Source organism: Pelodiscus sinensis, chromosome 17 (assembly GCF_049634645.1).
Source record: "Pelodiscus sinensis isolate JC-2024 chromosome 17, ASM4963464v1, whole genome shotgun sequence".
Classification (NCBI taxonomy): Eukaryota; Metazoa; Chordata; order Testudines; family Trionychidae; genus Pelodiscus; species Pelodiscus sinensis.
Window position 1 is genome coordinate 3029321 of NC_134727.1, and position 26830 is coordinate 3056150.

The following is a 26830-nucleotide window of genomic DNA, read 5'->3' on the forward strand; positions in this document are numbered from 1 at the left end:
ATGGACGCGGTGCTGGGAGCCTGGCTGCACTTTCTGCAGGCTGCCATCTGGGAGATCCATTGGGGGGCTGTCAGTATCCAGACGGCCCTGAAGGAGAGCTTCCACCCTGAGGAGCACTAAGCCTCCCTGGTCTGCCCCACTGGGGGCTTGTGCCTCATTCCTCCCTCACGCTCTTCTCACTTACCTCTCCCTAACCCCCCTTCCTGATGTCAAAATACATGTATTTTTATGAACAAACTCTTTAACAAAACGCGGGGGGGGAGGGGGGGGGAGGAGGATGAAACTCTGGTGAGACTGGGGAAAGGAGGTGGGAGACGGGAAGAGAGGGCAGGAGAGGGGAGGGGGAAACCTGGGAGGAGGGAGCTGGAAGGGGGAAGCAAGGGGAAAGGGAAGCTCAGGGTTGGGGGTCTTGCTGGACCAAATTGATTTTCATGCAAACCTGCTCCTGGGTTCACATGTGGCCTTTGGGGGGCCAAGCTGGCAGCTATCCTGCCATAGACAGCCGCATTCCTCCATCTAGTGAGGAGATCATAGATGTTGAGGGCATCCCCCCAACCCTGAATAAGGTCCATGATCTCCACCCTGGACTAGGAAGGCTCCTGGGAGCTGGCAGACTGCTCCTGGGAAGCAGTGGAGGGCTGGCTGGCTCATGTTTTGGGGCCACTGAGTCAGGGGCAATGACTGCTGGCTCTGGGCTGGCACAGGCACTATGGCCAGAGTCAACCCCTTTAAGGGCTCCGGCAAGGGGGGAGGAAGAAGAGTGTTCTTGGATGAGGCTGGAGTGGCCACCAGGGCACCCTGGGAAGGCTGGAGGCCCCCTATTTCGATATAAGTATCTACACAGCACTTATTTCAAAATAGCTATTTCAAATTTGGCGTTATTCTTCACGAAATGAGGTTTACCAAATTCAAAGTAAGCGCTCCACTATTTCGAATTAATTCGAAATAGCAGTTTGGCTGTGTAGATGCTAGTAAAGTTATTTCAAAATAACTTCGCTGTGTAGACATACCCATAGTTTATAAAAAACAAACTTAAGACACAACAAATAGTCTAGTAACACCTTAAAGACTAAGACGACATGTAGATGGTATCATGAGCTTTTGTGGGCACCTGAAGTGGGTTTTGCCCATGAAAACTCATGATCCCATCTACATGTTTTGTTAGTCTGTAACAGGAAACACTTAAAGTCTAGTAGCACCTTAAAGACCAACTTGGATACCTCTGATTTTTTTTTTTAAATAAACTGAGGGAGAAAGCTATGAAGGCCATTCCTGTTCCATCAGGTTTGAAAGTGAGATCTCAAGCAAGGAGTTCAGTTCATTTGCATGCGGACCATCTGCATTGAGAGACTTGGAACAACATGAAATAGAGAAAATAAACTCTGCCAACAGAAAAGGAACATGCGATAGAGAAATTCTACATCCTCTGAAATGGAACATTTTGCATTAAGGATGTTGAACTGCAGTTATCTGGCTAAGTCAATCCACATTTTATTGACTACATGATTAGTTAATAAGGGGCTGCTCTGCAGAGGGATTAGCTCCTGGAGCCAGCTGGAGTTGGTATGGAGCAGTCCCAGCTCTGGGAGCCACCCATGCTGCAGCCCTACATTTTACATATAGTAAGAGTCACTAGGCTCTTACTGCAACATTTAAAATGCAGAGGCGCAGCATCCCGAACCAGTGCGAGTCAGGATTGCCTGGTCCCAGCTCGCGCTGAGTCCAGCAGCCCCTCTTCGCAGCAGCCAGGGCTGCTCCGGCAGCAGCTCCTGCACATAGCCAGCCCCGGCCACCATGAAGAGAGGCTGCTGCCAAAGCAGCCTCAGCCCGCTGCCGGCAGAGGCTGCTTTGCAGCAGCCTTCCTTATCTCCCCCTCCCCCCCCCCCGCTGCCTCTAATAGAGGCATTAAGGTGGCAGCACCGTGGAGACAGAGCTGGGGGAGAAGCCAGCTTTTAAGCCGGCTCCTGTCCCCACCATTTTGCTGCCTCATACAGAAGCGGGGGGGGCGGGGGGGGGGGGGGGGGGAGATGACAGGGGAGCAAGTAGGCCACTCAACTACCCACTAGCATCCTATTTTGCACTGCTCTGTTCTGTTCTAACTAGCCCTGTGGTTCTCAAATGGTGGTCCATGGTGACTTTTGGTGGCCCACAGGAACATTGTCCAAAGTCACATGGCATGAGGAGGCGCCACCGTTAGGTGCTATTTGCTGCCCCGGTCAGTTCCATGCCGAGTGTGGCATGAAAATTCATCACAACAGGCACTTTCCCACACCATGTTAAACTTCTAAACAAGTTAGCTGTTCAAATGGATAAAAAAAGTAAAGACCAATCCTAAAGGGTAACGAGCTAGTGTCACCCTTACTTCTATCTAAGTAACTGCATAAACCGTTAGGCTGTTTTATTTATTTGTATACAAAGAACAAAATTTAAGATCCCTGAACTTTTTCTAGGGAAACTCAGCTGATTCCCTACTGCTTCTACACAGAGCTGGCATTCAGAAAGGACATGACAGAACCAATACTTCCCACTGCCTCCTTTTTAGTGAGCTGGTGGGTTTGTCCTTGTACGACCATTTGGGGAAGCTATACGTTTATCAATTCCATTTTGGGATGAGGAGCTCTAACACACTAGTCACTCCATTCTGAATGTGGGGCTGTATGCTCTGTTGTATTTACCTCCACACAAGGCTCAATTTCCAAGGGAAAGTGACAGGGCTAACAAGGGAGGATCACTAAACCATGATGACATTTTGTCCAAGGGAATTTCCATGTGACTAGGATAGCTACCATGCAGTAAAGCCCAAGTTTTCCAGTCTGGACTCCAGGAGAATATAACTAAATTGATGAAATGGTGGGGGACTGCACCCGAGGAGACTAATCAGAAGTCCTCTGACTGGAAATCAAAGAAAGGATCTTGCTGGAAACTTTAGGAAGAGATGGTGAAGAGACCAGAGAAACTGTGTTCCAAAGAAGTCATTCACGGGGGGGGGGGGGGGGGGGGGGGGGGGGGGGGGAGAATGGCTGGCGGGGGGGGGGCCGGCAAGAAGTGATAGAAAACAGACTCAAGTCCCAAGAAAGTGGTGAAAAAATTGAGGAATGGAAACGTACACAAGTCTGCTGTCAGGCTACGTATATTTCTTCTACTCACCAATGTAAGGAGTGATTTACAAAGCCTATATTATGTGTTTCACTTACGTACCTTTAGGGATGTAAGCAACTAGTCAGTGAGTAGTGACTTTACTAGTTGCTTCCCCACCCTGGCTGCCTGTACCAGAGGCAGAAAGTGGGGAAGCAGAAGCTGATGCTGGGGATGTCTGCTTAAAAGCCTGTTCCCCCATCACCATCTCTGCAGGGGAAGCAGAGGCACAGCAAGGAAACTGCACGAGCAGGACTGAAGCAGTCCCAGTTCACACGGGTTTCCACTGCAGCACTTCAGCCTTTGAAACGTAGCAAGAGCCCTGCCTTTTATTTCATACCACATATTACACATAAGCCAGCTTCTGCAACTGCTCGCTTATCTTATACTTGCTTTTAATGGTATTGTCTCCAGCCTCTTTACTACCCTTTTTTCTACTTTATATATGCTATATATATATTCTCCTCATTGTTCCTTTAGAACCCTCCTTGTAGAGAAAAATGAGCTTTGTGGGGTAAAGTACACAAAGAAAACTAGATGCTGATCAAAGTCACCTATTCTTCCATGCATTGACAAATTTAACCTATGGAAAGATTCTACAGGCAAAGGTCATAAGTAAGGAAATTGGGATCTTAATGTGACAAAGGACTTTAGATCTAGTTTATTTTCCTCTATTAACGCTTGATCTTTACTTCTAGCAGCGACAATTTCACTTTCAGCTTCATGGACTAGTAATGATCCCTGGCAAGCCACATGTACCAGCTCTGTTTCCAACAGCTTCTGCAGACGCACAGGTTCTTGAAAACCGCATTATAGAGGACAGTAGCTGGAACTGAGCCCACCTAACTGCCCCAATTTGGAGCTTTTACTTAAAAAAAAGAACTTAACAGGATCTGCCTTTATGGGGGTGGGGTTTTTTGGGGGGGCCGCCAAAATGGCCGCCAGGAAGCAGGGTTGGGGCAGCAGGGCTGTCCAGCAGAGATCAGGGGTGGGGTAGGCAGACAGCTGCCGGAAGTGGGGCTGGCCAGGGGAGATTGGGAGGAGAAGTGGGGGAGAATCGGCCCACTGGGACGGGGAGGAGATGGGGGGCCAGCTGGTGGAAGCAGGGCTGGATGGGGGAAGAAGGGCTGGATGGGGGAAGATCGGGGGGGAGAACCAGCCGCCGGAAGCAGGGCAGGATGGAGGCAGCAGAGCTAGCCAAGGGAGATCGGTGGGGTGCAGGGGGAAAACCGGCTGCTGGAAGTAGGGCTGGATGGGGGAGATTGGGAGGAGTCGTGGGGGGGGGGGGGGGGGGGGGGGAGGAGAAGAGGAGAGTGAATCGGGCAGCAGGAAGCACGACTGACCCGGGCACAAGAGTGATTCCAGCCCCGGGGATTTCGTTTTGCCCCCCTCCCCCCCACCCATATCCTCCCTCGAGTAGCTGCAAACTGCCTGGCTGGTAGACACACTCGCAGCGTGAGCACATCTACCAGCCAGGCAGTTTGCAGCTACAGACTGATACACCTAAAAAAACGAAAGTAAAAAATTCGGGAAACCCTGGTCTAGCCAGCTTTCTATCCATCTTACAGCCCATTTGTCCAATCCATATTCCCTTAGTTTGCTGGCAAGAATATTGTGGGTGACCATATCAAAAGCTTTGCTAAAGCTGGCACTGGAGGCTTTGGGAGGACCAGAAACAGCTTTTGAATATTCATTTGCTTAATGAATATGCAAATGAATGTTACAAGTCCTCCAAAAGCTCATGAATGGATTTTCTGGTCCCCATGTCAAAAAGTTTGGGAACCTCTGATCTAGAGGAAACAGAAGAACCTAGAAACCCATGTACTTGCATCAGAGCGCAAAACTGTCAAATTGGACATGAATGACCCTTTAACACAGGATAGCTTAATTTATGAAGTATAGGGCAAGTAAGATTCTCTTGTTCAGTGGTTCCCAAACTTTTCAGCATCACGCCCCCTTTTTGATTTGAGAGACCCTCACGCCCCACTCCAACATAGCAGCAAAACTTGTGGGGGAAAAACTGACTAGGGCAACAAACCTTGATGGGGGTGCTGGGTTGTCTCATGCCCCTCCCCCCAAGAATTTCTTCATGCCCCAAGGGGGCATGCTTCCCAGTTTGGGAACCCATGCTCTAATCTGAGAGAAAGCCATATATGCCGTTGTGTGTGACATTTAGTCACAAGAACAGGGCCTACTAAGTTAAGATTTTTCCAGATATATAGGGGCAATAGTTGAGGATACTGCAAGACAATTTGTTTTGGAACAGGGTAATCTTAGCAAACTCAATGCCCACATGATTTTATCATTCAGCCCCACTAAAAGATTAAGACTATCCCCCATGCATATTTTCCTCTGAATAAAGGAAGTCTGTTCCAAGATGTTTTACTCATCAGATCAGTCTACAATAGCTTGTTTAGTTACATATGGCTATACGGTTATTCTAGAATGGCACCTATACACCACAAGTTTCTACATGCCAGCTGTACAATCACTGCTAAGCACCCTACTGGAAAACATACTACAGCCATGAGTGTGGCATGAAAATTCATCACAACAGGCACTTTCCCACACCATGTTAAACTCGTAGACAAATTAGCTGTTCAAATGAATAAAAAGGTAAAGACCAATCAGAATGGGTAACAAGATAGCATTACCCTTACTTATATTACTGCGATAAATCAAGGATCCATTGGTATAACTGGACCATAGGGACAGTTTACAATTCTACAAAGAATGAGGCACCCAAGGAATTAGATATTGAGCTAGACGTTGTGACCACATGAGTAATCAGTAATAGGCAAGCAGCAGTTTTTCATGTTAATAAATCCAAATCAATAAAATTACCACCAATGCTCATTTAGTTACCTTTTGAAATAGTTAGTGCTGGAGACCACTGTGACCGTAGAATGTCAAGACAAATGCTGCCATTACTGTTAATATTTGGATGATAGATTCTTGTTGTAAATGCAACCTGAAGAAGAGGGGAAAATTTCAGATGAGATTCACTAATGTAAGTTATACAATTACACGAAGAAGATTTATACAACCTACTCACCTTAGGTGGTTTGAAGGGGTAATCTGTTGGGAAGTGAATTGTCAAGAAAAATACTCCACCCTGATAGGGACTGTCATTCTGTTAAAACAAAGAAACATTATTAGAAGAGAATCAACTTCAAGGGTTCTTTACATTGAGATGTGAAGTACATATACTTACTGGTCCCATTATTGTAGCTTGCCAATGGAACACTGAAAAGAGGAAAACATGAATTACTGTGTTATTTCTAATATGAAGAGTCCAAGTAGTCACCACCACAGTACTGGTCAGTAAGCCGCATGTGTACATTGGTTAATGTAAATAGATTTTTGGGTAGAATTCAGTGAGCCAGGGAACTCCTACATGAAGGCCCAAGACTCCACTTACATAAGCTGAAATACTTTAAGCTATCAGCTACACAATCCCTGGAGTTTAAAATCAAACCATTCACATACTATCTATCCACACATTCTGCTCCAGTACAAGTCTATACTGCCACACGGCTGATTAGGGAAGATCTAGGGATGTTAAATATCAGTTAATTGAACAGTCGATTAACCTCATGAATTCTTATTGGTTACTCGACTATTTTATAGTCCCCAGGGGTAGGGCTGACAGCCAGTGCACTCCGGTCCCACTCCTGAGGAGCCCCTGCCACTCTATGCTGCTGACTAACAAAGCAGCAGCAATGCAGGGCAGGGCAGGGCAGCAGTCCTGTCTGCAGGGGGCCCAAGCTCCCTAGAGACAGAGGCTGCACTGGCATCCCACCCCTGCCCCCCCCCAGCTGCTCGATACAAATACCGCTAAAAAGAAAGCAGATCTCTACCTTCTGGGGCTCACGATACATTTGTAAACCTTGATGGCCTGTCAATGCAGAGATTGTCCCCTGCAGAGACTCCCCAGATCTGAAGCCTTCCCTCCTGTGCACAGAGCCATCAGGATGCTCAGAGCTATTCTTCCACACGCTCTGGCCAGGTTGAACAGCTATGGACTTCAGACAGATGCAACTAGAGTAGCAGCCTGAGTTACCCCAAAAACAGTTTCTCCCCCATGGCCTGGAGACACAAATGGTATTGGGCAGGAGCAAATTGGAGACCTGGATATAAAATGGGGAGATTGAGGCAGTGTGGAAGTTATGGAGTTATGGATTTGGGGAAAGAACTGGTGCAACAATAGTTTTCCCCACAACAGCTCCCACATAAGGCCCATGGGGGCAGAGGATAAGGGGTAATGACAGAAGGAATCATCCAACTAGGAGGGAAACCACCAGAGGAGCCTAAGACTGGGTAGGCAGGAAATATGGAAGATGGCCTGGGTTGCAGTACAGAGGTTACACTGGGATCCAGTACTTCCCACTAGGATATCAACTGCCCCCTCATTGCTCGTTCCAGGTGGAGTAACACCTACTTCAGATTTTCACTTTACAAGTATTTCCTGAGGGTGCAGACTCCTGGGAGTTAGCTCTCCTCTCTAAAATGAGAGGAGGCCTCCACTCCCGTATTGCCTCCCAATGTGTGTGCTTGATGCCTTACAACTCCGGCAGTACTTACTGTCATCTCCAACAGGCCCTGCTGAACACTGTGCTGGGGGATCCCGTGCCAGGTCATTCAACTCCTAAGGGCAAGAAAGGGTGGACAGTTGATGTTTTGCCTGATCCAAAAATCAAACAACATTCTGCTACTCAAAACTGATAATGGTACTTGAATAGCACTTGTCCCTCAATGGTATATTCTTAAGTGAAACAGAATTTTACATGGTGAAAAATGGTCAAACTTCCTAACCAAGGGGGGGAGGGGTGGTGTGTGTGTGTAAGTGTGTAAAACGAAAACCTGCACTTATGCCATCCATCTTTTGTCCCCAGTGAGCAGTGCTGAACTAGCTTCCCTTTCAGCCAACAAACTCAGAAGACCCTATGTTCCATCTTACACTTCAGTTACCTCCCTTTAGACCAGGCATGTCCAAAGTCCGGCCCGCGGGCCAAATGCGGCCCACGGTCGGATTTAATACGGCCCCCCGCTTCTCCCGGCTCCCCGGTGCTTTTTTTAACCGGCGCGCTCAGCGCGCCGCTTCGGGTCGCCGCCGCCGCTGCGGTCCCAAACCCTGCCCCTGCACTCCGCTTTGGGGCTGAGAGTGCAGGGACAGCCCCCGCTTCCTCCCCCTCTCCTGGCTCCCCGGCGCTCCTCTGACTGGCGCCGCTTCCGGCCGTGCCGCCGCCATCCATGGCGGCCGCTGCGGTCCTAAAGTCCACCAAGTAGGGCACGTCCGCAGCCCCGCTCCCCCGCTTGGCTACGGGTTCGCCCTGCCCCCGGGCAGCCGTCAGGCCAGCGTGCCCTGCGCTCTCCGCCCGCCTCTGACCCTGCAAGCCCTCTACCTTGGGGCTGAGAGTGCAGGGACGGACTCCGCAGCTGCTGAGATCAGGGACTGCCTTTGAACCAGACCTAGCCTATGTGCTGCAGTCCAGATCTCAGTTTCACCCTTCACATTAGTGTAGGCAAGTTTTTTTTTTCAATTGAGATGAATACATTGTAAAATCTCAGTTAATGTCAGTTGGTCTAAATCAGTTATAAATATATTTGGACACAACGGCTACGTCTACACTGGCCCCTTTTCCGGAAGGGGCATGTAAATTTCACCTTTCGTAGTAGGGAAATCCGCGGGGGATATTTAAAGTAGGAATAAGAGCCTCCGGAAAAGGGCACTTTTTCCGGAGGATCGGGGCCAGTGTAGACGCTCTTTTCCGGCTTTTTTAAAAGCCGGAAAAAAGCAGCGGACATTTTTATTTAAATGCCGCGGGGGATATTTAAATCCCCCGCGGATTTCCCTACTACGATAGGTGAAATTTACATGCCCCTTCCGGAAAAGGGGCCAGTGTAGACGAGCCCAACATGTATAGTTGGTGTTATGTCGTTTGCCGTTTGCAATAAACTTTGCATAAAATAGTTAATTTGCATTTAATTTTAATGGTTCAAAGAATGTCAGGCAAAATGGTCGGCCCTCACGCATGTTCACTTCATCAAATCTGGCCCTCTTTGAAAAAAGTTTGGACACCCCTGCTTTAGACTGTTCTCTACCATATTAATTAGGAACAGGATATCACAATGTAGGCACTAATGAGATCTGAAGAGTCTTATCTTGCTTCAAGTTATTTCTGTTTACATAATTACAATCGAAGCAGAAATAACTACCACCACCTTGATAAGTTACTTGTTTTTAACATTAAATCCCACCTTTTTATGCCTGGGTTCAGGGGCGGCCCTAGACTAGCTACCAGCAACTGGCGCCCTAGGCGAACCATGCAATCGGCACTCCCCCCACCAGCAGATATCGACTGAGGGTTTTGGTTCTGTGCTGGGGAGAGGGGGGCTGGGGGTGGAGATCTGTGGCTGGGGGCCGAGAGGGTTGGGGGCTGAGTTGGAGTTCTGGGGCTGGGGGCCCAGGGGGTTGGGGGCAGGGGCCCAGGGATGGAGTTCTGGGGCCGGGGGCCGGGGATGGAGTTCTGGCCCTCCCCTGGGGCTGACCCCTCCCCCCCACCCCACATGCTGCCTCTCACAGGACTTACCCCCGTCCTGGCCGCAGGGAAGCCGTGCTCCAGGTAAAGGCAACCGGAAAGTGAAGGGGAAATGGAAGGGGCAGGATTTGTAATTTGGCACCCCATGCAACTGGCACCCTAGGCGGCTGCCTAGTTTGCCTATAGGCACAGGCTGCCCCTGCCTGGGTTACATAAGTTATCAGCCTTAATTCACAGCAGAACGTCAAAAATAATCAGACTTTCCCCCAAGCATAGAAATGGCCTTGGAATAGGAAAATGCAAGTTACCGCATGTTTCAGCTCTAGTGACCAGCAGCTATTAGTTCAGTGTATGAAGTAGCATTACCGTCCATGCATGCACTACAGCAGAGGTTCTCAACCTTTGACTCAGGTATGGATGTGAAAGGTTAACCAATAATGGTGGGAGGGCTGAAGCAGCTTCCTGCCTGCCACATGCAGGGGGCTGCTCCAGCCCCAGAGGGGGCCTGCCAGAGACAGGGGTTGCTCCAACAGCCAGAGCCGCCCTGTATGCAGGTAGCTTGGGCAATAGAATTTTTAATCGACTACTCAATTAGTTGATAAGGGAAGGCAACCCACCTCGGTCCCGGCTTGTGCCAGGGCCAGGATCAAATCCCTCTGCAGCTCTGCAATTTAAAAAGCAACAGAACTAGGCTGCGTGTCCGCCCAGCTCCTTACTGCTTTTTAAGTGTAGAGTGGCAGCGGGGTTTGGTCCCAGACTCTGCATGATTGAAGACTGAGCCAGGCTGCCTGCCTGCATCCTGCTGCTGCTTTTTAAAATGCATATATAGTCAATAGCATGAACTAATAAGCTTCTATTGATCGGTGATTCCACTATACTATTACATCCCTCGTTTGTAGGGTCCAGGACAACTACCCTGAATTATCCTGCACTTTTTTGGGGGGGGGGGGGGGGGGGGAAGAGAGAAATGGGACTGCCCCACTCAGTAGCAGCACTACCTGCCTCTGATCCACTTTGCCCTGTCTCCCACTTCAGGGGATGCAAGACCTGGAGGGTACAGGAGCCAGCAGCAGCACACCAGGCCTGCTCTGCTAATCCCAGCATCACTTGGAAGAGGACTGGTCAGGGGACTTTGGGGAACCGGTGGCAAGTCTAAGTATTGTGGCTTTTTCATCTAATCCATACGTTCACGTTGATTAAAATCAAGAAATATCTGCATTAAACAGTTCCATCAAAGATTGTTACAGTAACCTGCTGTTTATGCACATTTCCTCTATAAACATAACTAGACGCAGTCCCTAAAATAAATCCACCATGACTTGACTTATCTTCGATAACACAGGTTAATACACAGGCCTTAAAAAGAGATCAAGGCAAAACTGAAAGTCTGAGCCATTCTGGTTCTTCATCAGATATGAGTATCTGTAGTTAGATCACTAACAGTATTTGAGGCCAGTGGGGAAACAGTGATATTGAAGAACAAGGATCAAGTTAGTTAGCAGTAACGGGAGGAAAGTTTGCAGTGTAAATGCCCACAATTGGTATAGTCAATACGTTTCCAAAAAAGAAACCAAGTATCTTTTACAAGCCTCCTCTCTCCCTCACTTCCCACCAGTAGGGCGGCAGTTTAACAAAGCCTGCATCTAATGGTTAAATACTCTCCTTAACAAAAGGAAGTGAAGTTTTGCTTAGATTTAACTTGCTATTTCATTTATGTACTGTGACTTTGCAACACAAAGATACTGCCATGAATTAGACACAATGGGCAACTAAAGGCTTTTAGATCAGATCTTGTTCAAGTATTCCACAAAGTAAGTGTTTCCAAAATTGGAGTAGACAATCCTAGGTTGTATGTACCTCCCATCACAGGGCCCCCAAAGGCTCTACTTGTGCCAGTGGTAGCTTGCATAGGTGATCTCTACCAAGTGAGGTGCCTAAACCACTCCTCAGGGTGGTCTTTAGGAGTCTCCAAGATGTGCTTGCTGCTCATCAAGTGAGCTTGTATTCATTCAGGAAGAGCAGTGCTTCAGTCCCACTTCACCCCGGCAAAAGGGCTTACGTACATCATGCTGTCTGAAAACCAGAGTTGGACCACTGCCCCTCCATCTCCTTGGCTGGACTGAAGAGGGAGCAGCAGAGGCTCTAGCCAGCCTGAAGATGAGTAGTGGCAAGCCCCATTGCCTGTTGCCCTGTGCAAGAGAGGCCCCTTTATGCAGCACTACAGCAGAACCATGAAAGCTTGAATGGTATTATGTTAGCAACTCCTAATCAAGCATTAATGGCTTCATCACTCATGACCCCCACAGCAGTAGCCCCCAAGTCTCTGGCATTAAGCTGAGTGCCTGAGCCAACCAGGCCTCTTGCAGACTGCTGATGCAAATACTGGCTCTGGGTGGAGATACCTCATTATCCCAGTCCTAGAGGACCCTACTAATCACCACAGTCCTGACTATCACTTTGAAAGAGATTACCCCCAACACCAGACTGATAGTACTCAAAATTCCAGTCCCCCCAAAACATCCTGTATCCCAGACTAGCCCTTCCTCTTACTGCTCTTCAACTCGCCTGCTCCATCTTAGCTAAACATTGTGTTGCTAGACCACTACTATCCACTGGATCAAGACTACTACACCTCAGTCAAGCTAGAACTCCTTATTTTGTATGAGTGAACTCAAATAGGGGATGTTAAAAAAGCAGTTAATTAGGTAACTGTTGAAAGTCATAGCGGTTACATACGGGAGGTTCTGCAGTATAAGAACCAGTGCGCACCGGGAGCCTTGACTGCCGGCCCCACTCCTGAGGAGCCAGTTGCACTGCAAGCTCAGCAGTATAAGCTTTATATTACAGAGCCCACAACACAGGGCAGTAGTCAGCTCCAAATTAGCTGGTGCACACTGGAAGCCAGCTCCCTGTGTACATGCACTGGCTCCCACCTGTAGCTCCACAACCCATGACTGCCTGCTCCCCTGGAGCTGGTGCACACTGGGAGCCAGCTCCCAGCCCCACTTGCACTAATACAGAGTCAGCTAATACAGAGCTCCACTCCAGGAGTGGGGCTGGGAGCCGGCATGTAACTGATAAGCACATACTTCTTGGTTAACTGTTTAACAGTTACTGTACATCCCCAATACATACAAACCATAACTTCTGGTCCACCACCATACTACAGGTCTAAAAGCCTCATTGTGCTTTGTCTCAGAGCGGAAGAAGTAAGTTCCACATATAAGCTGTAGTTTTAACTTGTTCAAATGTGCTGTATGAAGAGGCCACATTACTTTCCCAAGCTACACTACAGCATCTTGCAGTCTCATTGTCATATGCAAAAGTGTGCTACTATCATGAGAACTCATGAGATCCTTGGGTTTATATGTGATAAGTACATAAGGATACAGGATAGAGTTAGCATGGTCATAATGGCTCAATTTCTAATGACCTATTTCCTCCTACCGCTAAAATGGAACTCTAAGAATGAAGTTGCACATTGTAGTTTCCCCTATGAAAGCCTCGGTTCATCAGATCAATCAAGTTATCCATATGTAGTCACATTAATGATGTAATACTACTCTTACACTAAATTGCAAGATCTCATTTGGCCTACTAACATTCCAAAGAATTGTGTGGAATCTGATGTGTAAGGTCACTGAATCTTGTAGATGCAAGTAACTCAAGTCCTTTATTTCAGGTTTTGGTTCAGAAAACAAGTGGCAAAATTCTTGAAACTTCAGAATGACAAAGATGAGGAATTAACATCCACAAGACATTCTTTAGAGCTCTGGATTATATTAATTTTACTAGGCAAAGGATTGACTTTGAACCCTGAAGAGACTTACCCTTTGTCTACAATTACCCAGGGATTGATGCTCCAGACAACTCTCTTCTGGGTTCGATTTAGTGGGTCTAGTAAGCACCTGTTAAATCAACTGCTGATGGCACTGCCGTTGATCCCAATACTCCACAGGGTCGCAAGGAGTAAGGGAAGTTGATGGCAGAGTTTTTCCTCTATGTCCTTATTGTGGGAGGTTGACAGATATAAGCTGGAGATGTATATCTTAAGTCAAATTTCTCCCTGAGCGTAGACCTGGCCTAAAACTACAAGATCCACAGACAAAGCCTAGGCTGGAGTGGAGAACCTCAGGCCTGGAGGCTAGTCCTGAGTCTGAGGGCCCCTCGCCTTGCATTGGACAAGTGCATGCTAGCATGCCAGCCCCTCTGCTGCTCCAACCCAAAGCTGGAGCACACAAAATCTACTAGGCTGGGTCCCCTTGGCTCTGGTTGAGGGGAAAATGGGGACTGTTTCTCCTCAGTCAGGGCCCCATGATAGTGAGGTTTTTTTTTTAAGCTTCACTTGTGTGGCCCCCAACTGATTTTTCTGTGGGTCAAAGGCCCCAACCCAAAAAAGGATCCCCACCTCTGGCCCAGGCACTAGGTAATCTTTGTGCGCTGTTGTGTCTATCAGAATGTTGTCAGTTTGATTACCTCTAATCATTTTTCCACAATTCAGAGAAGCTGCTTTCCCATAGTTACAACTGCATAAGAAATGGGCCTACCCCATACAAGTTTCCCAAGTGTGTGCCAAAAATATGTATACCCCAACATATGTACACCCACCCACTAACTGAGCATCTGCCATTTGAAAATATTGCTTGGGAATTGGTTTTAAATACAGGCTGCACCTCTATCAACTGGGAGTCTGATATGGAAACATCCAGATGTTCCAGAACAGAGAATCCTGGCCTGATGTAGAGGGAAAAGTGGGGGGAGAACAGAGGTGGGGGGGGAGGAGCCAGGAGCCCAGTGCATGCGGCTCAGCTGGCATTCCAGGAAGTCAGGAAGGCTGTGGGGGTTGCAGGGAAGGGGGTGGAGCAAGCAGCAGGGGGCCCAAAAGTGACCACGCCTGATCAATCAAAATCCCTTATCTGGAACTAGTCAAATCCCAAAGGCACTGACCAGGGAGGTCCAACCCGTTTTGTGCCTAAAGTTCCAGAGTTTAGAATCTGTGCATCATTTCTAGATGTTATTGACTTTTCAACTAAGCATCTGTTTGGGCTTCCATGACCTAAAATGAATGATTAAAGACTAAACAAAGCCTGAGCTTAACTCAAGAGGCTCTACTTCTTAGAAGACCAGAGACTTATGATTAAAAACGTGGTCACCAACAGGTCAATTGCGATCAACTGGATCAACTACCTACCTCAAATGAAAATGGAGGTTCTGTCAGATTCCCAGGGATGGACAGAAGTCCTGCAGCTTAGCGTCACTTCTGGAAGTGCACTACTGCTCTGCCGGGCGTATTACGGGAGAGTGCATCAGCTCCAGAGGAGGAGCACAGCTACTTCCCTGCACTGCACAGGAGAGGCAAGTTGGGCTGGGAGGAGGCTCACACTGGCTGCGGAGGGCGGGGGGGGGAGAGGGGGAGAATCCTGGGAGAAGGCAGATCCAGGGGACTCTCTACATCCACTGCCCCCCACCTCCATTCCCACTCCCCCGTTCCCTCTCCCCAGCCACAGAACTGTCCCCACTCCCCTGTCCCCAGCTACAGAACTGCTCCTATTCCCGTCCCCACTCTCTGAACTCCATCCTCATTCCCCTGTCCCGAGTCACAGAACTCTGTCCCCACTGGCACCCTTCCCCAGTACTATGCCCTCTGTTCCCACCAACATAGTTGGGGCCACATTAGAGAAGCCGGGGGGGAGGGGAAGGTTTTTTGCATCTCACTTGTGTGGCCCCAACTGACTTAAGTCAGTGACCCCTTACTCGAGACAGGTTCCCTTCCCTTTTCAGAAATAAAGAATGCAGAAACTTTGTTTGACAGTACAGGCAGTCCCCGGGTTACATACAAGATAGGGACTGTAGGTTTGTTCTTAAGTTGAATCTGTATGTAAGTCGGAACTGGCGTCCAGATTCAGACACTGCTGAAACTGACCGACAGTTCTGACTTACATACAGAATCAACTTAAGAACCCCAGGCGTCCCCAAGTCAGCTGCTGCTGAAACTGATCAGCAGCTGATTCCAGGAAGCCCAGGGCAGAGCAACTCTGCCTGGGGCTTCCTGTAGTCAGCGCTGGTCAGTTTCAGCAGAAGCTGACTTGGGAACACCTGGGGCAGAGCAGCTGGGGTGCTGCTGGGTTGCTCCAGTAGCGCCGCTCCTCGGTGCTACTGGACCAACCCAGCAGCACCCCATCTGCTCTGCCCCAGGCGTCCTGATTCAGCCGCTGCTGAAACTGACCAGCAGTGGCTGAATCAGGACCTGGGGCAGAGCAGCTGGGGTGCTGCCGGGTTGGTCCAGTAGTGCCCAGAGCGGGCGCTGCAGGACCAATCGGCAACGCCCCAGCTGCTCTGCCCCAGAGTCCAAAACAAAAGCCTGGTCTGCTGGGGGGGGAGCACACTAGCTGCGCCCCCCCACCCCAGCAGACCAGGGACACGGGGAGCAGAGCTGCAGCAGCAGCGGGGTGCCGCGCCTCTGAGGCTTTGCTCTGGCAAAGCCTCAGAGGCGAGGGACCCCCCCGCGGCTGCAGCTTCAGTCCGGGTGCCTGTGGTCTGCTGGGGACCGTCCCCAGCAGACCACAGGCACCCAGACTGAAGCGGCAGCAGTGGCGGTTCCCCACGCCTCTGAGGCTTTGCTCTGGCAAAGCCTCAGAAGCGCGGGAACCCGCCCGGTGCCATAGTCTGCTGGAGACGGTCTCCAGCAGACCAGGGGCACCGGAGCAGCTTACGAACGGGGCTGTCTCACCCCGACCTCTGGGGCGAGAAAGCCCCGTTCGTAAGTGCGGATCCGACGTAAGTTGGATCCGCGTAAGTCGGGGACTGCCTGTATTTAAAAATGAAGCCTGGCCAACAAATCCCAAATTGGGGCCAAGCCCCCATCTAGCCACAGCATCAAAACACTCCTGTGCTCCCCTTTCCCCCCAGACCCTACATCTGAGCCTATCATACACTGGAACCCCCTGCCCTGAGCCCCTCACATACCCCAACCCAAATTCCTGAACCCTCATATCCAGAAGTCTGTGGGTTGGTTAGTACCCTAACCCTACATCTGACCCCAACACTGCCTGGCCTAGCGCCTCTCCCCAATCAGTGTCCCCTTATCCACCTTCTCCTGCATCCAGATTTCCTCCCAGAGTTTGCACCTCTCACCCCTTCCCACACCCAAATCCCTCATTCCCACCCCAGAGCCTACATATCCTGTCTCAACCCAGCAAGGCAGACTGCAGGAGTTTCAGGATTCCGGAGATATCCCAGGAAAAAAAAAAACTCTTCTGCATCCAGGGATGCATTTGTTCTTCCACTTCTTTTAATGGAAGAGCAAACATGATCTTTCGGTCACCTCTATATTCCTCTTTCCACAAGGAATAAGGGGGCTTCCAAAAGAGGGGGTTTCTGACATTTGGTCCAGTCTAGACAGGCCAAATGTTGGAAAAAGCCTCTTCCTATAGAAGAACTGGGGGGGGGGGGGGAAGCAGCAGTATAAGGGTCAGGGATACCAAGTGATGGAGAGGAAGAGACTAGAGAGGGTGGAGCTTCAAGGAATGGGTAGGGCTCTAGATCTTGGCTTGTCCTGTCATTTAAAAAGTGATCTTGGATGTGAAAAGGTTGGAGACCACTGAGTTAGAAGATCCTAGAGCCTCCAGTAGTTTCTAAATACCTGGATCCAAGATTAGTGAATAATGAAGTCTGCCATCTATCACACTGCTTCTAAAACAAATACCTGACAACTGAGGGTCACTAGCTATACCAGCTTACTTGCAGATAAATGGCTGATAAAGATGAACTTGCTCTCAAACACACCTTTTAAAAACCTTATAGCCTCCAGGTTGAATGTGGTTTCAAGTTCTGCCAATTCACAAGAGATTCCACAAACCAACAGTCCTAAGTTAAAGCCTGAAAGCCTCAGCAAAATATCAAGAGCTTGATCCAAGTTAATGTTTATTTAGAAGGGATATAAAAAGATCAGATGTGTTCTGCAACTTAACCCACAATCGTGTAGTCCTATCCCAAGCTCCAAAAATACAACAGTGGTGTCCTCCTTAAAATGAGTCATAGGGTCCACCAGTTTTACTGGAGTTCAGTTCAGCTGGCAATATAAGCTTTTGGGTTTGCCAGTATGCATTATTTGTCAGTCATGAACCACATCTCTCAGCAGTTATAAGCTGTGCATGTGCCTAACAGTTAATAATCACATCTACTTCTCAGCATACTTTCAAATTCCACCAGCTTTGCCAGCAAAGCTTTAAAGTAGTATGTACTATAACCCTCAGGAGATTTACAGTCTGCTGTCATAGCTCATAAACACTATGAAACATCCCTCATGGGACATAAAGCAAGTTCTCTTTTCATCCTCATCTGTAGCTTTCGTCTCACTGAATTTCAACCCTACAGATATTCAAGTTGCTGTTCACTTTGAAAATTTATATAAGATCTATGAAGCAAATAGGTACAGAGGTTTAAAGTTACAAAGCCCAAAAGGTTATGTGGGGAACAACAGTAGCTCTCAGTAAGGAGTGTATACAGATTGAATCTCTAAAACCCAAGACTTTGGACTGGTAACATCTACTGGACCACAAATTGCTGGGACCAGACAGGACCAGCTGGCCAAGTTCAGGCACAGAACCAGCACAGTGGGGAGCACTAGCCTGGCATGGCCGGGAACACAGCCAGCAAGGCAGGAAACAGCTCAGGGGCCAGGACTGGCACCCAGGAGCGGGACTGACAGTCAGGAGGGAAGCCTTGACTCTCCCACATCTGCCAAACTCTGGTTCAGGACCACTCCGGTCCTGAGGGTACTAGACCAAGGAGGTTCCACCTGTATTAGGCAAGTGGGAAGTTTAGGCAAAGTTGCTGTTATGGTAAACAGAACAGTGACACCTGCCTGTACCTTAAAACTGGTTAGAGCAACTTCCAACTTTCTGAAAAAAGTTCTCCAGAAACTGCAGATAGGGGATTACACAAGTCATATTACTTCTACAAAAACTGTATTTCACATGCCAGCCACAGAACATTGATCATTAATTGACAATTTATGGGCATGTTCAGAACAAGCCATACATCCCATTCATTGGGGATATAAACAAATATACAAATCCCTTCCCCCATGGAAGTTACTTTACACCTGCAGATGCCCTTAAGAGCTGGATTCCAGAACAGAGTGCAAGGAACAAGTAATTTCCATACAGGCATCCTGTTTTGAAAACAAGACTTGCAGCTCATGCTGAGTGCTGCTGTGGTCAGTTTTCATATATTTTCACCTACTTGTAAGTCTCAATGCATCAAGAGTGCCCAGAGCTTTATATAGTCTCACTCTGGTGTGAAATTTTATTAAAACTGAAATCTATTATTTATGCTTAACCCAGGGGCAGGGAACCTAAGGCCCAGGGGCCAGAGGCAGCCCTCTGGTTGCCTGGATCTCAACGCACACCCTGGATCTTGACGCACATCCTCCCCCTAGTCCTCCACCACCACCTGCCTGCAACCCCCAACTGATTTTTCTGTGCATCAGTGGCTTAACCAGTACAGACGGAACCTGTGTCAGTGTGGATGCAGATGATGACATGGTTCACCTAGCGCTTCCACTAGTGTCCCACAATATATCAGTGGCCTTTTGAACTCTCCCAAAATGCACTGCTTCTGGAGTTGTGGGTTAAGTACCCAGAGGATATTGTAAGTCAAAGTGTTTGAGCATAGTGTGAACACAGGACTAACTTTCCATTTAGCTAGCATCGTGCACACACAGTTTTGCATTTGAGCCACCACCACAATCCATTCAGATACCAGTGATTCAGTTCTTATGGTTATGAGAAGGTCTGTCTAATGGTATCTTGTGCCAGCAATTACTGTGGTCCACTATGACTTGAGCAGATACTCTAGCCTTTGCTTGTTTCCACATGTTGGTAAGTTATCTCCAAAGCAGAGATGCCCTAAAGCTGTCCCTTGACTAAGGGGTATTATATTCTCCAAAGAAGTTAGACTTTGATTTCTTCAGATGTTTGCAGTGATCCAGAATCCTGCCCCAGACTACAGATCCTCTGTGTAATAAGAAAAAACACGAATAAAAAGTCTTTTCCCTTTGTAAGGCTCAAATACTGCCTATAATTTGTTTTCAATAGAACTAAAATCTCTCAAAGACGTTTCCCCATAAGAGCCATAAAAAGAAGAGCTGGAATTTAGCACATCACTTTGAACAGATCAAGCAAAATGGCTTCACAGGCCTGAAAGTTAGGGCAAGTATCCCCCAGACAGTGGAGAGGAAGGATGGACTCTATATCTCCTGACTGTTTTGAGAGGTAACAGTGTTAGTCTGTCACTTTAAAATTACTTTTAACACAACAACAAGTTCTGTAGTAACTTAGAGTCTAACCCAAAATATCTGTATGGTACCAAGAGCTTTTGTAGGCAACATATTGGTTTGAGATCATCCTGCACATCCTCAGGTTTCCATGAAGATCTGCTTCTGCCAACAGGGAAGAGCTTCCCAAACCTTCTAGATACGAGTCACCAAACATGCAGACAAGATCTGCTGAGACAGCCCCTTATGCAACCTGAAGGAAATTTTTCCAAGAAACAGGACACTTCATCTTACAGCCTTTAATTTCTCTAAGACCTCAACAGTTTTAGAACTAAAGTTTCTTGGAAGCACAAAATCCATTACTTTGACTAGAGAATGTAGAACTCCAAAGCCAATGATTCTATTGGGGACACCTGCTGAGTAAGATGTGGCCACCATATCAGAGGATCTTGTATAAAATCTAAGAGTATCTAAAGCTCAACAAACTCCAAGCAACTTCACTTTGACCTCTGAAATGACAGATTCCTAAGTGACCATCTTGTACCATCACCCCACCAGAATACTAGCCTGATAAAATGATCAGTGGCTTCCTCTTTTGGCTCAAACTTCTGTTACTCTCATCCCTACATAATTAGAATACATCATGAGTGAGCTAGTCACCCACCCCTTCAAGCCAAGGACAAATTAGACAACTGACTTTGCCCAAGGTCACAGTCTGTGGCAGAACTAGAAATTGAACCTTTATATCAAATCCCAGTTCAGTGCCTCAATCACAATGAACATCTTCCTACAGGCAACAGAGATACAGGTTGAGCCTCTCCATTCCGGCACTCTGGTCCAGCAACAGGTGTGCTCTGGTATGATTTGAGTTAGCCGGATGGCCACTTATCATGGGGGTGGCCAAATTTCCCAGGGTCCCAATGAAGTGTGTATACAACCGCCTGTCCGGACTCCCAGGAATGTTCTGTAATGTATGTTAGCTCTAATTTACCCCTACACCTCTTCTGAGAACCCAGTGAGCAATGGAAGTGTTGGTAATTCTGCCAGACAATATTGAACTCCCATGGTTCAGCACTGGTAGGGTCACAAAGGTGCCAGACTAGAGAGGTTCAACCTATACCCCATATGTTAACATATCTAAGAGACTTAATCTTCATGCTGGACTGCTGCTACTTCAGCCACTTCTCACAACTTTCTCTGCAAGTAAAGGTAAGAGAATTTGCTGGCCCAACTTCTGAGGCAGTTTAAAGGGGAAGAATTCTGCTGCATCAATGCAAAGTTTTAGTTAGTGCCTGCAACATGGAGTTACTCACAACACTAAATTGCACATTGCTATTCATTCCCCACAGTCCAAAATTGAAAAAGCCAACCTAGACATGGGCATAAGTGTCAAATTATTGTAAAGAGCTAGAAATGTTTTCAATGAAAGCTTGAATTCTGTAGAAGTGTACGGCTTCGGGAGACCAACACAAAAGGATGTGCTTTCCCTCAACATTGCCCCATTTTAAGTTAGCATTTTGGAATGTGCATTTCACTCTACTGGAATGCCTCCTATGTTAGATTAAAACTACATACAGCCTCTTCCATTGTTCAGCATATGCCACAACCTTTTTTCAATTATTTGGAGATAAGTTATATAATACCAAGATTTGGCTTATCTGGTTATGTTAAAGTGCCCCATCTTTCCCCAAAAATTGTTAAAATTATCTTGGAATATGAGACCAGTATTCACAGGAAGCCACAGTACCAGCACCCTCATGAACAGAAGAAGAATTATTCAGTTTCAGTCTTCCCTCTGTTACAATTATAATTTTTTTCAAGTTTTAGGTCGTTAAATAATTAAATGTTGAGTGACGAAAGTAAGCCCTATTCAGTGTGCCTATAAGCTGAGCATTTGAGTGGCCACCCAGAAGAGATTTGAATGACACTTGGCTAATTAGCAGAGCATCCTTAGCTGGCAGCATGTGTTTCGACTGGTGGTGCACATTTGCATGCACCTCAGTGCACACAATTTATTCTACACATGGATAGAAAAAATTAAAGGGAGCAGCCATGTTATAGCCTAACCACTTAGATCTAGACTTGAGAATTGATACAAATGCCTAGCACAAAAGAGAATATCCACTCTAATGCCTAAACGTGTTCGTGATATTTGTGCTAGTGTTGTTCTACCATTGGCTAAAACTCCCTCTGAATACTCCTCAGTTCCTGGCATAGACCTGATGAGTGGACACCAGGAAACTTTGAGAAAGCCATAAGGGCACTGAACCACTTGTATCTAAACCACTTGTAGACAGCACTAACATGATCTGGGTGCTTGACCTGTGCAGATGGAAATGATACCCATTAAACTGTTATTTAACTCAGCCAAAAGCAAAGATAAACCAAATGCTATTTAAAAGGCATATCAGTTCAGTGAACCTGTAGATCCAGGGCCACACTCAGCATATCTATAAGTCTCAGGGACCATTGCTACATCATGGTTAAGTTTTTTTAGTTACAGACTAACATGGCTACCCCTCTGAGACTATAAAAAAACAATTATTTTTGACATGGAAAGTAAACTGCTATAGTTAGCAGGTAAATTGCCCATGTATATAGTTTTACCCCAGAAGAAGAGTGCCTTTTTCCAAGTCAGACACTTTAAAGTTCTGTCAAAGCAACATAAGCTACTCCAGAAAAAAGGCACTAATTCCACAGGCACAGATCCACATGGGGGAATTATACTGTTATAGGTAACCTGGTATAACTGTGCCAATAAATTTCCCCATGCAGACAAATCTTAAGCTTACAAGCTTCTCAAAGCAGTACTTTTGGGCACTCAATGAGCTACTTTAATTTGATCAATACAAGACATTAAAAGAAAGCTTTGAGCACTTACAAATGCCATGCAATCACAGCAGAAATGCGCTGCAAGTCCATTGCTGTGTGCATCAGAACAGAAATGGCCCCACAGATCTCCAGTCACCGATTGTACCTTTTATCCAACTTTTGTTGGAGAATCTAAACAAGTAATCCACACTTGAAAACACTCAGGAAGGATACACACATGGGGTTTGAACTCAAAAGTCAGTAATCCAGGCTGGATCTTGTTTTGGAATAGTCTGCCAAACAAGTGGCGCACTAAGTAGGTTGGCAAAAGATTCCTCAAGAGTCTACTTTTGGACAGCTGTCCCTTGCCAATATTTATTATGAACTATGAGGATGACTACTTAAGAATTTCTTGTAACACTTTCCAGAGTAAAAGAGAAACTGATGGTCTCATGCAAAAAGACTAGGAGACAAGAGTTTATAAACATTTTTAGCCTGCAAGGACAAGATTTTTAGGTGCATTTTCCTGCAAATACGTTAAATAACTATGTACTGAGATGTACCATATAATAATGACATTGTAAGATCATGAGCTGCTGAATATCTGACATCTATGATCACTTCACCCTCCACTAACAGTTAAGAGTTTAATCGGTGATGCCAATACAGGTTGAACCTCTCTAGTCTGGTACCCTTGGGACGTGAGTGGTGCCAAACCAGAGAACCTGCCCAATCACGGGAAGTCAATATTGCCCAGCAGATTACCAATACTTCCATTGCTTACAGGATTCTCAGAAGACATGTAGGGGTAAATTAGAGCTAAACCACAGCACAGCAAGTTGACATAGGGACCGATGGCTGTAAACAAACGTTATGGACCATGGAAAAAAAAAAAAAAAAAAAAAAAAAAACTCGGCCACACCCACGATAAGTGAACATCCAGCTAACATTATGCCATACCACAGATGTTGCTGGACTGGACAGTGCCAGACTAGAGAGGTTCAACCTGTAATGGCATAACAGATTAAAAAGGGAAGAATAGATTAGGAGACTTTAGTAGGCCTGCCCATCAAAATACACGAATCTCATACACGGTAGCTTCAGATACTAAACCAAATTGGATGGACCCAGAATGTTTACGCAGAGTAAGATGATCAATTAAGGCTTTCCCTAGAACAGTGGTGGGCAATCTGCAGCCCATTAGGATTCTGTGTGTGGCCTACAAAACATTTTATTTTCCTATTGTTACTGAAGTGATATGTATGCAAACTGAAGTGTGTGTTGATGCCACATGTTGACTATGAGAGCTCTATGCTCCCTCTGCATCCAATGAAACCACTGCTATGATTCAACTGGCACACTCCAGAAATTCTAGGTACACAAGCACAGTTAGCAAGACTACCCTATCCCGGGAAACTGTATGGTTATGACAATCTTGCAGTCCACTGAGATTGAGGAGGGCCACTCATGAAGCCCATTCACTAGCCTGGGTTGCTCATCACCTCTCTAGGTTTAAAATTCTTACTTGGTATTTTTCCCTCAGCTAGAAGCTCAAGTACATGTGCCTATTAAGTTGCCATACACAACACTGAAGTTAAATAAAAGCCAGCTTGCACTTGAGGAGGACTTCCTGCATTTCAGGGTTAGATGGCAACTCCTACAAAAAAAAAAAAAAAGGCCGCAAAAGAGAACTCCTGGGCAACAACGGACATGGAGGAGGGAGAAGTTTTGAGGCTTCCCTCAGATCCTAACAGGCTCCCTGCCCCGGGTGTGACCCCAAAAACCCCAGGCCCCCTTCTGACTCCGAGGCTCCCTGCCCCGGGTGTGACCCCCAAACCCCCCAGAGCCCCCTTCTGACTCCGAGGCTCCCTGCCCCGGGTGTGACCCCCAAACCCCCCAGAGCCCCCTTCTGACTCCGAGGCTCCCTGCCCCGGGTGTGACCCCCAAACCCCCCAGAGCCCCCTTCTGACTCCGAGGCTCCCTGCCCCGGGTGTGACCCCCAAACCCCCCAGAGCCCCCTTCTGACTCCGAGGCTCCCTGCCCCGGGTGTGACCCCAAACCCCCCAGAGCCCCCTCTGACTCCGAGGCTCCCTGCCCCGGGTGTGACCCCCAAACCCCCCAGAGCCCCTTCTGACTCCGAGGCTCCCTGCCCCGGGTGTGACCCCCAAACCCCCCAGAGCCCCTTCTGACTCCGAGGCTCCCTGCCCCGGGTGTGACCCCCAAACCCCCCAGAGCCCCCAGGCCCCCTTCTGACTCCGAGGCTCCCTGCCCCGGGTGTGACCCCAGACCCCCCAGAGCCCCCTTCTGACTCCGAGGCTCCCTGCCCCGGGTGTGACCCCCAAACCCCCCAGAGCCCCTTCTGACTCCGAGGCTCCCTGCCCCGGGTGTGACCCCAAACCCCCCAGAGCCCCTTCTGACTCCGAGGCTCCCTGCCCCGGGTGTGACCCCCAAACCCCCCAGAGCCCCCTTCTGACTCCGAGGCTCCCTGCCCCGGGTGTGACCCCCAAACCCCCCAGAGCCCCCTTCTGACTCCGAGGCTCCCTGCCCCGGGTGTGACCCCCAAACCCCCCAGAGCCCCCTTCTGACTCCGAGGCTCCCTGCCCCGGGTGTGACCCCCAAACCCCCCAGGCCCCCTTCTGACTCCGAGGCTCCCTGCCCCGGGTGTGACCCCAAACCCCCCAAACCCCCCAGAGCCCCTTCTGACTCCGAGGCTCCCTGCCCCGGGTGTGACCCCAGACCCCCCACCTGGACTCCTCCGAGCGGAGCCCGCGCTGCGGCCCGGCCGAGCCCTGCCCCTGCCTTGTGCTGCCCGGCGTTACAGGCAGCAAGCGGGCTCGTGCGCCGGGCCCGGCGGGAAGGCCCAGCCCCCCCCCCCCGCGGGTTCCCCGCTTTCGCTTTCCCCCGGCCCGTGTCACCCGCTCGCCGCCCCGCCCGGCCCGGCCCTCGCCAGGAGGCCGCGGGGCCCGAACGCACCTGCCGGCCCCGCAACAAAGAGAGGCCCCGGGCCGCGCGGTTACGTAAGGGGGGGCGGGCCCCCCTGCCCGGCACACGGGGGGGCGCGCGGCCCTTACCTTGTGGATTCTCTTCAGCGCCATTGTGTGAGGGGCCCGGTGCGGGGGGCTCGCTCGGGATTATTTCGCGGGGGGAGGGGCGCGGCGCGGCGGAGTCTCGGGGCGGCGGTCGGGCCTCGCTCTCTGTTCCCCCCGGCGGCCGCTGGGCTCTTGCTCGCTGCCGCAGCTGCTACCGCATCACTCCGCGGGGCCTTTATGCGCTGCCGCCTCCGAGGCCGTATCACTCCGCCACCATCCCAGTAGTCACCAGCGGGGCAGCCGGGCGGAGGGGGAGCAGCACCTGGTGATGGGGCCCGCTCGGGCACGAAGGACTATTTTCCCATTCTCCTTACACACAGAACTCTCCAGAAAGGGGTCCGGAGAAGCGGAGGGATACGATTCAGGGAGGGGGAGTGAAATAACTTCTCGCGAGAAGAGAAAGAAAGAGGTTCCGGGAGAGGTAGAGTAGAAGGAAGGCCTAGTGCGGCTGCGCGGGGGGGGGGGGAGCGTCGGGAGGTTCCGCGTCGGGCCCGGTGCTGCTCGGAGAGGGCGGAGCCTGTGGGCCCCCCCCCGGGCCTCTTCCCCCCCCCAGGGGCTTGTCCTCCCCCCACCCCTAGGGCCCGGACACTCCCCTCCCCCCGTCCTGTCCTCCCCCTCCCATCCCCTCCCCCCTCGTCCTCCCCCCACCCCTAGGGCCCGGACACTCCCCTCCCCCCCCATCCTGCCCTCACCCCGGGGCCCGGATCCTCCCCTCCCCCCCCGTCCTGCTCTCCCCCTCCCATTCCTTCCCCCCCCCGTCCTGCCCTCACCCCGGGGCCCGGATCCTCCCCTCCCCCCCCGTCCTGCTCTCCCCCTCCCATTCCTTCCCCCCCCCGTCCTGCCCTCACCCCGGGGCCCGGATCCTCCCCTCCCTCTGAAGCCCCCCTCCGTGCTCTCCTGGCCTTTCGGGAGCCTGTACCCCCCCCCCCCGACACCACAGTGCCCCGCGTGTCACCCCCTGGGGGCCTGTGCTG

At 49.2% G+C, this 26830-nt stretch overlaps 1 protein-coding gene across 1 annotated transcript in view; it reads right to left on the reverse strand.

The window, feature by feature from the left end:
• UBE2D2 (ubiquitin conjugating enzyme E2 D2) overlaps positions 1–26186 on the reverse strand; it is a 38022-nt gene extending 11836 nt beyond the window's left edge. The window contains exons 1-5 of the mRNA XM_075900117.1: positions 25839–26186; positions 7720–7783; positions 6350–6381; positions 6191–6268; positions 6001–6106 (exon numbers count right to left, since the gene is read on the reverse strand). Of these exons, the coding sequence (XP_075756232.1) occupies positions 6001–6106; positions 6191–6268; positions 6350–6381; positions 7720–7783; positions 25839–25862 (304 nt within the window). The 5' untranslated portion in view covers positions 25863–26186. The remainder of the gene's footprint in view (positions 1–6000; positions 6107–6190; positions 6269–6349; positions 6382–7719; positions 7784–25838) is intronic.
• Between the last annotated feature and the right edge of the window lie 644 nt (positions 26187–26830).